At 39.0% G+C, this 15239-nt stretch overlaps 1 protein-coding gene across 1 annotated transcript; it reads right to left on the minus strand.

Moving 5' to 3' along the window:
* Positions 1-681: 681 nt before the first annotated feature.
* Positions 682-11804, minus strand: faxdc2 (fatty acid hydroxylase domain containing 2). Its single transcript, XM_070917413.1, has 9 exons — positions 11732-11804; positions 10139-10179; positions 7801-7898; positions 6594-6697; positions 5629-5750; positions 3188-3393; positions 2160-2265; positions 1826-1992; positions 682-868 (listed from the first exon to the last, which is right to left on the minus strand). The coding sequence occupies exons 1-9, from the start codon at positions 11802-11804 to the stop codon at positions 712-714; spliced, it is 1074 nt and encodes a 357-aa protein (XP_070773514.1). The 3' UTR covers positions 682-711.
* Positions 11805-15239: the final 3435 nt, after the last annotated feature.

Consider the following 15239-nt stretch of genomic DNA (forward strand, 5'->3'; position numbering starts at 1 on the left):
AAAGCTGAGAGAAACAACGTTAACTGGAGGTAACCGGGCCGAGGGATGAATATGGCTACTTCAGTCTCATCATGCTTAGCTGAAGTGAAATGATTTGTTTTCACTCTCATCAACCATTAAATTCTTTAAGCTAACGGATCAGGTATCTGTCCGGTAAACAAACTACTTATGAGTCCCTTGAGATGTTTGATTTGCCTCTAATTTTAAACAAAGTCCATGGAAACCCATTTCCACCAGAAATACAAAATAGATAATCATGCTGAAAAATACAAAATAAAAATGAGATGATTTGGAACAAAGGCCTCGTTTCACACTTTCATAGGATGTTACCAGAAAATAACCCCGAACTACTGACTTCTCCGCTACATCAACATCCGCAAACCAAATTATCAGCTACAACAGCAGCCTTCCCAGGTCACAGGAAGATTAAACTGTGGGAGGAGACAGGTTCAAAATGCGACTCCAAATCGACAGTGAACACGAGGCCAAACTTAAAAAAAAAGTCTGATAAAGTGCAACAACATTTCTACTTGGAAAAAATAAAAAGCGAAGCTGCTGACCGGAGAGTGTGGGCAGATTTTTACAGTCTGGAACTGATCAACAGGTTTTCTGAATTAAAATAATCAAAATCTATTTGATTGATTGATTGGGAAGTGATCCCAAACTTGGCGAGGCCCGGGCCTGAGGTGAACGGTCAGGGGTCTCAGGTCATCAGTGGCCCTTCTTGGGTGTGTCAGGGATGCTGTCGGTCAGAGGGGTGAGGCTGGTGAGCAGGGTGTGGCGTTCGTACTGCTTGGTCTGCCTGAATTTGGTGTCGGTGCCGTGGAGCCGATCCAGCACGCCAAAGACCCCGAAACACTGGTTGAACCTGGAACCAGGAAGGACGTGTGAGTACAACTTCTACAATCATCCACGAAAAACACAAATAGATGCAAAACTATCCCATGAGATCAGTATTGTATTTGTGGTCACTTTCCAGGTTAAAGTCATTAAGAGTCGTCATTTTTATAGATTTCACTGAAGTCATACCGTTAAAGTCACTGTCAACACATTGCATGAAAATACCAAAACCAACAATGAATTGATCCTGATATATATCTTAGGGAGCTCCATTCATCACCATGTACTTTATTTTGAGTCAATCCCACATACAAATGTGCCAAATGAGCATTAATGCGCGGCTGAAAATAGTCCCAACAAGCACACTATTTCCTCCTGTTTGAGTAACATTTGCTAAAAGCCACAGTGCCCAGCTGTTTTAAGACATTATTAAGCCTTTTTAAAAAAAATTTAAATAATATATTTGTGACCCGTTTTTTAAAGGTTTACGTCTTCAGTCGAGGCTGAGAGTCTCCGAGTCAGAAAGTACTGGAGAGACAGACTAACAGACGGTTGGTTTTGGTCTTTTTTCGTGGGATTTGTTGACATTGACAAATATATAGAATAATGCCAGCCTTATTCTTTCATCTTTCTAAAAGAAGCACATTAGTTTAAACAAATTTTCACCAAGTTTTATGTCCCTACACATTCAGGAGTTGATGTGTTTCATGTTCCACCTCCACAGTTTACAGTAAACAAAGTCCTTTTGAGACAAGCACAGCTCAGAACATCGTCAAGAAGTCAAGATGAAAATGTTGAGGACATGCAAATGCAGAGTCTCTCTCAGTAACAAAACAGAAGAAATGGTTTCACAGTTTTTACTCTTCAACACTGATAAATTCCTGGATTTCTACAAATAAAAGTTAAAACGATAAATAAATATGAAAAACCATTAAATCCCATTAAAAGCACTATTTTAATGGGAGGAGTGGACTGGTGGACTCACCTGAGGTGGTGGAAGTCGTGGAACTCGGGGGAGGGCAGGAAGGGGAGGTGGTATCCACAGTGAGAGATGGTGGTGCTGATCAGAGCCAGGCACAACCACAGGGTGGTGGTGGTCAGGTGGGAGCCCAGGATCACCGGCCCCATTATCACCGGCAGCATGTTGGAGATCTAACGGCAAAGAGGAAGAACGAGCAGGTTTTAATGGCCACGGAAAATCCAACACACACAGGAAGACTTAAACTCCTAATCGGTGGTGAAATAGACTCAAGTCGAGAACGTGACTGAGACAGACATAGACGATGAAATGAAAAGAAGAGGGGGGGGGGGTCACTCACCACATGCTCCAGAGGATGAGCGTAGATGGAGACGAGTCCGATGGGAGCAGTCCACTCATGGTGCTGCTTGTGGAAATGCTTGTAGAGGCTGGGATGGTGGAACAGCCTGAGAGAGAAGGAAAGGATCAAAATCCCCAAAAAACATTCAGTGATCCACGGATACATGTTCAAGAAGAAGACTAAAAGTCTAACATGCTGATATTTAGCAGGTGTAATGTTTATCATGTTCACTACCTTAGCTTAGCGTGCTAATATTTGCTAATTAGCACACAAACACAAAGTACAGCTGAGTTCGATGGGAGTGTCATTAGTTTTGCAGATGTTTAAGCTAATTTTGACCTGATGGTGCAACTAGGTTTTTATTTATTATTTTCTGTATTGTTTTTCTGACTCTGATAAAACAAATGTTAATAATAACAATAATTTAGCAATAATAATAATTTAGCAATATACAGTAAAATATCTCAGCAACTATAACCTCATTGTTTATTCTCTATTTATATTTATACTTGAGCTGTGCACTACTGACTGTTACTGACTTAAAATTACAATAATCTGTGAAATAATTCACCAGTGCAATACATAAATATACATACATACACATTGTTATTGTATATATATATATATATATATATTGTTTTTCCGCTTAAATATTGTAAATGTATATATTTTTATCTTTTATATCTTATATTTTTACATACTTCTCATTCTTACCCTATGCTATTTTTTCTATTCTTGAATGGGATCACCTGTAACTTGTGTAAATCCCCCCCCCCCCCCCCCCCCCCGTGATCAATAAAGTATTTCTGATTCTGATTGTTTTCTTTGTATTCACACCCTTCACTCTTACCACTAGGAGGCAGTAATGTAAACGGTTTAGTGTTACGATCAACTGAATCTCAAATGAGGAAGAAGTGTTTCTACTGGGTAGAAAAGAGGTTGAATTTTCTGAATGTGCCTCCACTTTGACCGTGTAGGCCTCTGACATAGATAAACATGAATAAAATAATGAAATTAAAGACTCCTACCTGTGTGAATAGTAAAACATGACTTCCTCCAAGATGGCAAATGCAGCGAGCTCCGTCAGGGCCCATTGGAAGGTGGGCAGCTCAGGCCCACAGGGGTTCCCTCTCAAGGTCATCAGGTAGTAAGCCGCCACCACCATGGGCCCAGAGAGGAACACATGGTTGAAGATGACAGACTTCACCGCTTGGCGAAGCTTCACGGGATCCACCTGGAGGACGAGGGAGGAGCCAGAGAGAGACTCAAAACTGGATAGAATCTCTTTGGGGGTGTTGAGACGTTGAGATGTAGTGTGAATGGTTGAATTTGGTCACCATGATTTCTTTTATTATCTGCCTCATCTTTAATTGCATATGTATTCTTCTTGTTTGATACTTTTATCCATTTCCATATAACAGTTTGTATTGTCTTCAAGCTTTGAAGTGTAAAAATGTGTCATAAAAGATTATAAAAAAAAAATACTTTTAGTGTTGTAATAGTTCTGTGCAGGCTGCACCTGATGGCTGCGAGGCATTTCACGAGATTGTTTATGAAGTTCGGTTCTATCAGTGGGTTCTAATGGGAGGTGAATACTGTAACTGTCTGCTCGGGAAAAGACTCGATACTGGAACTCAAAAAGCAGCCGTGTCTAAATGATCACCTTCACTGAAAAGCAGATGGAGGCTTCAGATAAAACATATCTCCAGTTTGTGTGTAAATAAGGACTTTTTATCATTAAACTTTGGACCCTGGTTATAAACACACAGACAATGAGTGTGTGTCTGAAGTGTAAAGACACCGTTTCGTAATTACACGAGTTTACCACAAACACAACAACCTAACAATCATTTTTCACAGCGGACATTTTGAAGGCGTTAAAGGCCTGTTTTCAGGTTGTTGTTTCCTGTACTTTGGTAAACACACATGACGCGGGCAGTGAGACGCACTTGGTGTTTAGTTGGTTTTATACTAGTGAATAGAGGTTTTAGCCCTCACTGTGTGTTGTCAGCTAAAACATTTCTTATTTCAAAATCATCTGAAGGGCTCTGACACGCCAATCATTGGATTTGAGATACATTTAAGACAGATTGGCTGTGTAGCTGATCAACCAGTGCTGTCTAAGTTGTATTGTTGTTTCACATTATGACTAATAGTTCAGACAGTTATTCTCGGTCACAGAGCTTCGGTATCTCGGCTCAAAATTACCGACCGTAGACAGCCAATAGCCGACTCAGCAGATTCACTCATCATAGGTGATATAAAGTTTTACGACTGATGTCATCTTATTACTACCGACTGTAGTGATAAAGCCAATACATGTAATGTACATACAAAGCTAGCTTAACACGCTATCAGCACCTGAACATGATGTCTGTTCACTGCAGGACGTATTCTTATATCTATTGTTTTTTCGCTTCCTGTGCACGATGTTTAATCTTTGAAAAGGTCAATCAATAATTCTGATTACATTTTGAGAGTAACCTTCCAGCCCTGGTTATCAGTAATGTCAGTCTTTATCTCTGCACTGTCCATCAACATCTGTTAATCAAACACAGCCAGAGGACTTTGGTCAGACGGACAGGTGGACACGTCACATCAGCAACACTGAGGGTCAGACGTGTGTGTTCATGTACAGACGTGTTCACGGACATGCACACACTACAAAATATTAATATGACTTATTAAAATAAGACCTCTTTGACTGATTGATTAACAAATCTATCACATTTTGTCTCTGGTATTAGCGTAGGTTGCAGAAGAGATTCCTCAAAACCTACGATATGATTATTAAAGACTGAAGCAAATTTCTAAATATAATTTATTTATTTATTGGGGCCCAAAAGTGACACAGGAAATAAATTAATAAATATACAAATAAATAGAAAGAAATGGACAAATATATAAGCTAATAAATCAACGCGGGAATAAATGTAGGAATAAAATATAAAGAAATCAATAAATACAGAAAAATAAAACATTCTTTATGTATTGATTTATTTTAAATGTATCATCATCTCAGTGAATTTATAAATTTGTAAACTTGTAAATTATAGTTGTTGTTTTTTACAATTGTTCTTTATTGTACTTTTGTCTCTTTCTATTGCACTGTCCTGTTTGCTGCTGTAACAATGCAAATCTATAAAGGATTATCTCATTATGGAGATTTATTATCCGTCACCATAAAATTATTTTGGTTCTGATTACTCAGCACTGGCTGTTAAAGTGATGAAGAAGCAGTTCACTTAGTTACAATATTGATACGAGAGGAGGTCCAAGTGGTATCAAATATTAAATTCCTAGTTGTAACAGTAGCAGAGGCACCAGCGGTAGTAGTACCAGTGGTCGTATCAATAGCAGAATCATTTGCAGATACTAACGTGGGGATAATAAAGAAACAACTGAAACTTCAAATCTTCATAAAGTGGAACTGGAGGAGATACTGTGACGTATTTAATACAGGACATACCGGGTTATTCTTGTCCACCTGGATGCGGTAGCGCGTGATGAAGGACGGTTTACCGGTGGTGTCCACCAACAGCAGCAGACCATTCGACACCCAGAACGACAGAGTGGGGAACAACATTGTCCCTGTAGAGAAAAACAAGGCCACAGTCAGAGAGGGACCAGATGACGGGCCCCGACCTGCACCTGAACGTTTCAGCCACGACTTTTTCCACAACTTGAGCTGAAAATCAGTAACTTAAATTATTTTAGAGCTGATTATAAGATTAAGATGGATTTTGGTTTTGAGCAATCTGGGGTAATTAACGTGTTTTATTGATTTACTTTAATGCATGATACATAATCACTTACCTGCAGCACATCAGGTTCTACATAGATAATGTCTGATTGAGGAATACCTTCCAATGTGCAGCCAGTTCATGACACAACAACAACAACATGATGGCTGCATCATAAAAGGGAGTAAGTCGACACCAGAGGTCATGACTTGATATGCAGAACTGAACAACTGTTCTCAGTGCTGCACCGGCATGATATTTCCGCTACGGCTGGTACCAAATAAAGTACTCTTTTGTGCAGCCACATTGTTCTGAAAACAAAGCCCTGTTTGTGTCTCATGTGTGTGATGTAATTTAAAACTACATTAGGAAGTATTTCATGGTAGTACTGTGAAAAGTTCCTCTGGTGGAAGGACAGTAATGGTTGGAGAGCTTTATAGATCCATGAAGCCACTGAGGAGCGCTACTTCACGGATGCAGGTATCAAAAAACAGGTGCACTTTGGATCCAAGGACATCATGAGACCAAGTGGTCTCACAATACAACGCGTGTATTGAGACAAAAGCAGGTCTTTCAAGCCGAAAACAGATCGTTGTGCTTGATTTGGACCGATGAAAGACCGCTCTGTTACGAACTGTCAATAACAGGACATTTCTTTGGGACAAGAAACTAACCAGTTGTTACTTCTTACCGAAGAAGAACAAAGCAGCATCGTGACCCTCGAACGTCAAGTACAGCTTGGTCCACAAGTTCTGCCAGAAATCTCCCGAAGCTCCCCAGAATTTCTGAAGGTGCCTGGAGGAGGAATCAAGTCAAATGTCAAGTTCACAAGACCATTTTCTCACTTTGTTAAAACTGATTATTATTCTTCTGTACGCCCTTTTTTGGAGAACTCCTCCCAAACACTTTGCCACCCACAACTAAGTACATTCACTCCAGTACTGTACTTAAGTACAATTTTGAGGTACTGTACTTATGTATATCCAATTTATGCTACTTTATACTTCTACTCCACTACATTTCAAAGGGATATATTGTACCTTTTACTCCATTACATTTATTTAACTGCTATAGTTACTAGTCACTTTACATATAAAACATATGATCAACTTATTAAATATGATGCGTTGTTATAGATTAAAGGCCCCACAGACCCTCACAGGTGTTTCGATGCTGATTAGACCTACTCTGCTGTATTTGAAAGGATGATAAAATGTCAATTATTTAAACAGTACGGTACTTTTTCTGTTGATACTTTTAAGTACATTTCGCTGGTAATACTCACTTCCAAATCAGGACTTTTACTTGTAACACAGTATCTTTACACTTTAAAAGGATCTGAGTACACTCGATTTCCAATTAGTCTGTGAGGGCTCAGAGTCACCTAGCAACCACCTAATAGTCATGCCACACATTGTCTTGTTCGACTTTTCCTGTGCCGTCCTGTCATGTCCCACATTGCGCCGTCCAGGAGAGGTCTTTGCGGGTCCAAAATGTCTGACTGGATACGAAACTGACCTGACCTGAGCCCGATGGACAATTAGACCTGAGTATTTTCTATGTGATGTACCACGTGATCAAATATGACACCGAGTATGTCCAGATGCATCCGGATCCACTTGGGTATCAGACATATTGACTCACAGACCTGAGGCACGGGGCTGTAAAACAAGGCCATACCAGACTGTCAGTCCAGTTCTGCTCTGCTTTGTCCTGATGCCTCCCATCTGGTTCTCTGCTGTTCTGTTTAATTCCCTGTCCTGCCTTTCTCGTCTTTTTTTTTGTTTGTTTTTTACTGTGTTGGATGTAATAACCTGTGACACTGCCAACTCCTCAGGTTCACCTCAGGTTCACTGGTTTGTTGTATTGTAATACTGTAACTTGTAAGGAGACCCTACCATGTCAGTGAGTTGCCGAATGCGGCCAAGAATAAGATTCCAGATCCGATGACGACCGCAGCTTTCTTCACAGAGTCCCAGAGTCCTCCAGGGCCCTCCTGGGTAGAGAAAAAGCAACAATTGTGCATGAATCTCTCTGTTACTCTGACGATGCTGTGCAATCTCATGACGTTGAGCTAAATCAGCGTTTCCCACAGAAACGTCTCATGGTGTAGAAACTAAAACAACAGCGAGACTGTTACTGAAACCAGTCAGAGAGTCTTTCCAAGAGGTTGACACCACTGAGGCGTCTTAGGTCTGATCGGTTGTAGGTTAAATGCTGATCCACACTGTTCTCATAGGTGGGGCATTGAGAACTGCATAGAGATAATAAGCCATAATGGAGAACGTGAGATTGAAGAGCTAAAATAAATCAGGCAGCAGGCAAGAAACCAAAAACAAAATGTTTACTTCCATAATAAGCTAAATGATACACTCGTTCAGCAGTAAATATAAAGGTGTACAGAAATGATGAGGTTTAAGTACAGTGGAGTGATAAGAAATGTGCAAGACGTGCTATCTATCTGTATATATCTGTATCAAAAGAAATTCAAAGGCTCAATCTGTGATTTAAACTGCAGTTTGAATGCGCACAGTGCTGACAAGGCAGTAAATGAATCTCAGATTGGTTTTTTTTTTTTTCAGCGTTGGATATGGAATGTGTTCATGTGACCTGAACAGACTTTGTGTCGCTTGCAATTTTGACAATAGATGACTTTCAGCTTAATCTCCAGATACAAGTATTTCTTTCATCTCAAACACCAAATGTTTCGTGTGCAAACGTGTCCAAACAAACGCACAGTGCAGTTCAGTAAGAGCAGAATCTGAGCCGGCCAAACTGAAAACTGGATCAGTTCACTCAGCGGGAATTAAGTCCAGGGATTGATGTCACATTCAGCAGACCTTCTAAAATGCCAGCTTTTACCCCGGCTGCCCCCTTTGGCACAGCCATGGCAACAGAGGGAACAATGTTACGCAAATGTCGTGCTGGTCTCAGTACTCAGCTGTCTTTTTAGAGCCACAGACGGTCACATCTTACAGATACAAACACACAGATGCATCTTCATGTGGACATTTTATTTATTACAATCTAATCTAACAAAACGACTCTCTAATTCTACTTTCCTCCCCGTGTCATAACAACAAAAACAGACGCTGATCAAAACACTCCTTAACATTTCCGTTGATCATATTGCATAATGCATAATTTACCGTCCTCTCTTTGTTCCCTGCAGGGCTCAATAAATTTGTGTGGGTGAAAAAAAAACAGAAATGCTACTTGTCAGGTCGAGCCTGTCCCAAAGAACAACAGGGCAAAAAGGACAGCAGTCAGGTGGAAACTTAGACAAATCCAGTCAGATCAGCTTTATATAACACGTGTTTTAAATGCAAATCACAGATGTTACAAAGTGCTTCAGGCAACGTAGATAAAAACAGAGCAGTGGAAATTATACAGGTAGAAAAAGAGAAACCAGAAACTATTAAAAGAGTAAAAAAAGGTTTTTGATTTGGATTCAGATTGGAGGACAGATAGGAGATTTATGAATACTAATGTAAAAAACTAGCAATGAATGCAACATTTGACACTTTTTAACGTGAGATTTGACTGATGGTCAGTAGGTTATGGTTAATGAAAAAACTATATGGCCATGCAGACAAACTACATACAAACATCATCCCTCGCTCACATATCTTCATCTAAATATATGTATATTTTTCAACCAAATCTAAACTTCTAATGTGTGTTTTGGTAAAATCATAACACCACCAGTGTTGATTTTTACACTGCGGACCGTCTGAGATTCAAAGAACAACATGGTACATAAGAGGCTTGGCCAAACGCAGGTTTTCTGAAGACGAGTGTCGATATAATAATTTTCAATTTCATCATTTCCACGCCAAAAAAGATTCTGTGTTTCATGTGAGGATTTCAGAGCTTCTGTCGCAGCAATTTAAAGGGATCCTCAGGCACTGAAACTCATTAATGACGTAGAGGAGGATTTGTTGCACCTTAAAGCAAAACTGGAGTCCTAATAAAATACCCTGACACATGAGTTTGTACTGTACAGAACATACTTCATACGTAAACACCCAGTGAGGAAAGAGCAGTAATCCAACAGATCAAACCAGACAGCCAAGAAAAGAAAACAGCAGAATACGTAATAGATGGTCTGAAAAGGTTGTGCCTGTGACTCATCGTATTGGGTCGCTGCTTACCTGCCTGCTTTTGATTCTCTTTCTGCAATATTCTGTTATGTTAAAAGCAGAGTGTTCACTTGCAAAGGTGCTGCAGTCTTACCTGTTTGCTGCTGCTGCCTGCTGTGGCAGCTCCCCTCGAGTCTGTAAACACAATAATAAATACACTGTCAACTGCTTATTTTTATTTTCCAGGTAGAATTAGAACAGGTTCACAACTACAGCACATATTTAAAGGGGTTAGCACGTCATATATTGTTAAATTGTTAAATATTACATGAAGATGGATGATTTTGGAGGCAAATGACTGACAGCTGACACACAATGTCTTCAATAGGCCCATTTCTTCATTAATAAAACATATTCATATCTAATACATATATTTTATTTTATTTAGTACATAAAGTACCGTAAAACTCAATGGCCTTATACTGAACCTCTACTGATTAAAGCTATTCTACCACAAAAATGTGAATTAATTAAACCTCTCGGACTGCTTTATTTTTCCGTGGAACAATAATCATCGGCATGCCGTGTAGCCTGGTACAAAATTTACAGCTGGAGGATTGTACATAATCCTTCTTACAGTGCGCACTTTTTCAGTTAAATTCTTGGGGATAACAACCTGCCCTACATCCGCTCTGTCTCTCTCTTTGTAGTTCAGCAAGAAATAGAAAGTTCAGGGAAAGAAAAGACTTGCACCCAAATGATATTAAAGCCCCCCTCCAGTCAAAAGTATGTTAAATGTATTGTTACTTGGATGCTTGAGCTTCACTGTGCAGAATGACGTGAGTGCAGAGTTTGACACTAGAAGGCTGTTTTCACATTCATCTGCTGAAGAATTAAGACCACGTACAAGATGAATGTGAGGTATCTCAACTAGTTTTGAAGTGTGGTTTAATATGCAACTTACAAAAAACTTGCAATGTGGAAACTTGAAACCAGTTCACATAAACTTGGAATTAACTTTCAGTGAACTGTGAGGGATCTTGTGTCTAATATTTTCGACTAGTAAATGTAACTGTAAATTTTGTGGAAGAACCACATCTGGTGCGAATCATCATTCAAAGCTGAGTATTTCTATATGTTGTTAAAACATATCTGGAGCGGGTCTTAAGAGAAACATCTTTACAGTTAGTGCTTAAACATCATTGGTTGGTTAATTAACTGATGAACATAAATCATATTGACAATCACCATGTTGCAGCTTCAGAAAGGCAAATAACATGCTTAAAATATTATAATACAGTAATACATGTATTATTGGCTGCTGATTTGACTAAATAAGAACAAACTAAGATCAAAGTTTTGCTTTGATAACTGGACATTTAAGTTTGACATTACATTTTTTTAAACGTAGATATTTAAGTTAAATATTTTTGATGAAATAAAAAACAAAATAGACAAATATTAGTCAAAATAATCCAAAGTCAAAACAGTAATTGGAAGCAGCCACATTAAGGCCACACATATAGAAATATTATAGGAACATGATGGAGAATTGATCATTTATTGAAAGAAAACAGTAAGCAGTTTACATGCAGATTATGAACTATGCTGCCTTCACTGAACACATCAAAAGCCCAAATATAAGCTGCTTTGGTTTTGGATCGTGCAGTCAGCTGTAACTCAGCTTTAAACGTAACAAAAACCGACTCCACCGACGTGTTAACGCTTAAATAAAGCACTGACTTACCGCTGGCTCTCGTTTCCACCGTCATGTCTCTCCACAGTTTCTCTCCTTTGTCGCTCTTGCTGGTTTTATACATGCACCCAAACCTGCCGTGTGTGTTTACAATAGCGAACGACTTCTGATTGGCTGGTTCTTGGTCAGCTGACTCAAGCCGTACCCGGAAGTAGCAGCACATTTTTTTTCCGAGGTGCGGCAGTTTCTTTTTGCCCCCCTGCGGTCCACATGTATCCAGGTGAAGGTTGAAACTCAGCGTGGTCACTGCGCTGGTATTACATGTCATGTTGAGGGGAAAAGTACATTTGAGTAATAAATGGGAACGGGATACGGTAGACACAATCCATTGCAGTTATTATTAGATTAATTATGTAATATCAAGTGTTTGTTCTCAGAAAAGAAACCCATACCTTTAAAACAACAACAGCTGTACAGTGAAAGATCAAAATCATCGCACAGTACTTTCATCTATAGATAAAATATCTTATAGAGAGCTGGAACAATTAGTTAACTAATCGATTAGTTGACAGAAACTTAATCTGCAGCTATTTTGGTTTTGGTTTCAATCAATCATTACTGTCAGACAGTGTCTGGCTAACTGATGTGTTTTTAATAGTTTGTGGAAAACAGCGGAGCTCTGTGGTACAGATAATAAGCTATATCATGCTTTACACAGACAACTTGTTAGTAGAATCAACTCATTGTTGGTTTTGGTCTTTTCATGGAATTTGTTGATAATAAGAAGAATATCGTATCCTTTAAAGGTACTTTAGGGGAAATTAAAGAGGGGAAACTGAGTCCAATAAGCAAAAAACAAAGGAGCTTTTTTTTTTTAACTGGAAGCAGGAGCAACAGGTTTCATATATTTATCTTCCTCATGCTCTCTTTTCATGTCTTTAGTGTGTATTTTCTCAAACAAACATGTTAGTTGGCCCTCTGAGGGCTGTTGGGTAATATTTACAATACACCATACGACCACTGCAGCATTACACAATGAATTGTACACACACACACACACACACACACACTCTGTCCTCTGCCTTCTCCTCATCAGTCACATCTCCTTCAGCTATCACTTTAACACTCCTTGACCCAGATAACCTCCAGGCCTGTCTGCTGCTGCTGCTGCAACATGTGGCTCCACTATCACTCATTATTATCGCACAGGGGTTCAGTCCACCATAATTGTTATGTAAAATGAGTATGACTTTGAACACTGGTGTGTCGAAACCCAATATTTCTTACCTCACCAAGGATGTTGTTGGAGAATGTATGTACTAATGTCTTTCTTTATTGTCTGAAACTCTAAATTGTTGCTATTATAAGTAGCAATTAGTAGTATTTAGGCATAACTCTGTGATAGTTTGTCCAGTCACAACAGATTTTTACTTCATGTTATCAGTCTTCCCTTTCAAATCTATGCTCAGATCATCCAGGAGGGGGCGCCAGACATATTAACTCTGACAACTCACTTTGTGTAAGCAGAAGTTATGAAATTTAGCATGCAAGCCAAATATGACTCAATGTAATTCTGGTCATACGTTTTTAATATTCTGAAGTTTACTTTACTGAACAGTTTTGTAATTATATCCTTCTTTTATTCTGATTAGTTTGTTCTTATATGTGTGTTGTCATGGGTGGCAGTTAGAAACGACAGCAAACTAGAGATTTTGTTATACAATCTAACTCCTTTTTCTGTGTATGTACAGTGAAAACAAAGCTTTTGACTTTAATTTAACAAGCCAGAGGGAGAAAAAAACATACTTTACATTTCAATATATATCACAAATTGAGGCCAAATAGTGTCACTTTGAATACTTTTACATACTACGTTAAGCTGATATAATGGTAGGTGTATAATTGGTATAACTTTCATTTACTCTATAGAATTTATGACTGGAAGAGCAGATAAACTTCAGCTCCAGAATCTTTAATTTGTTTTCTATATTTTATTCTGCACATCAGACAAGATTCACAAGTTACAGCCAATCATTGGTGTCATTTGCTCTCATTAAATAGAGTAACCGCTTGTTTACACACAGACTGTGTTGTCTGTACAACAGCTACAGGCTGCAAATGAAGGTTAGTCCTTCTGCGTAAAGAGGCGTTTTACTGCACAACTCAGGTCTGCCCTCTGGTGTGCGGCCTCTGCCACTGCATCAAAGGGCTGAAGGGTTTTTGGCACACATCTGTCACATGCGGTCCCCTTCGCTGACACACTGAGGGCTGCAAAGCCTGGACCGCGTTTGGATTTAGATATATGTCATGACCCATTTTGTAATTTGGTTGCTTGTGTGTAGAGTTTCAGGACTGACATTCACTCACACAGTTCAATTATAGTAATTTAATAAGATCATGAGATGTACTTCACCTTCATTTCTATGTGGCCGTGACGTTGAGTCAAAATAAAAGATCATGTATCAGGAGGCAACTATTTGATTTAGAGTTAAACCTGACATTGGGAAATACATTTCGGATTTACTGAAATATGTGGGACGTCATGAGAGTTGAAGGATGAGGTTTATATTTTATAATTATTGACAAATGAATAAAACTGATTGTCATAAACAACAGTGTGGCTCTGTTATGTGTTTTTATTAGTTTTTGGTCAACAATAGAGTTCTATGGCACAGATGCATACGTTCAGACAATAGTTTATTGGCACAAATTCCTCTTTAGTTTTGGCCTTTACACAGGAATTGTTGATAATAGGCCTTTTTCACGAGTAGGAAAAACCCAAGTGTAAATAATAGAATAATGATGGCTGAATTCCACTTAGCTGCTTCAATTTCAAGGTCCTGTTATTTGCCACACTGTCACGACTCACTGGGACACTTGAATAGAGCTTGAACAGAGACGTTGTTAATGTTACACCTGCGCTTTTCCAAGCATCCATCTTGTGACTCTTGGCAAACAGAAGAGTCAGTAGAGCATGTAAATATGTCAGTGCCAAAAATACTCTGCAGAAAGAGACGTACTAAAGAGGCAACTCAGGAAGTGCTGATTTGAAGAAACGAGCTTGAGAATGTATTTAATCTTGGGTCAGGGAGTTAATGCATTTAATTACTTGGGATCTTTCTAATTCATTGGTTTAAATATTTTGATTAAGAGTTGGTCCACACTCCAGCACAGTAGGTGGCGGTAGTGCATGTTACCAGTGGTTGCCACATGTCACTAAATGGAAAAAAGTAGAAGAAAACTGTAATCAAATTAAATCCCATTCCTGCCCTCCAACGTGGACCAATGACCAATGACTGACTTAACCTTTGCTCTCTGTATAATGATTAAATCAAAACAGACAGAAGCTCATCTGTGGACTATCTCCGCAACGAGCAAACTATGTCTACCTGTATTCATGTGTATCATGGGCGAGTGTGTTGGTCAGGGTTCAAAGGTTAACTGTTTCATGATAGAGGCTTCACACATTTAGCTCATTTCTTAACTGTTTTATAACATCATTTTGGATTTGGTTCATCGTTGTACTTGCATTTTATTTCAGTATGCCTACAGCATGTGT

This window comes from Enoplosus armatus, chromosome 13 (assembly GCF_043641665.1).
Source record: "Enoplosus armatus isolate fEnoArm2 chromosome 13, fEnoArm2.hap1, whole genome shotgun sequence".
In the NCBI taxonomy this organism is placed as follows: domain Eukaryota; kingdom Metazoa; phylum Chordata; class Actinopteri; order Centrarchiformes; family Enoplosidae; genus Enoplosus; species Enoplosus armatus.

Bases quoted from the DNA above. Each gene is read 5' to 3' on its own strand.
- faxdc2 (XM_070917413.1), bottom strand. From the start codon at position 11,804: ATGTATAAAACCAGCAAGAGCGACAAAGGAGAGAAACTGTGGAGAGAC. The intron at 5,751-6,593 runs GTAAGAAGTAAC...TTTTCTCTACAG, and splicing joins TGCTGCTTTGTTCTTCTTCG to GGACAATGTTGTTCCCCACT. The intron at 869-1,825 runs GTGAGTCCACCA...TCCTGGTTCCAG, and splicing joins CACGACTTCCACCACCTCAG to GTTCAACCAGTGTTTCGGGG.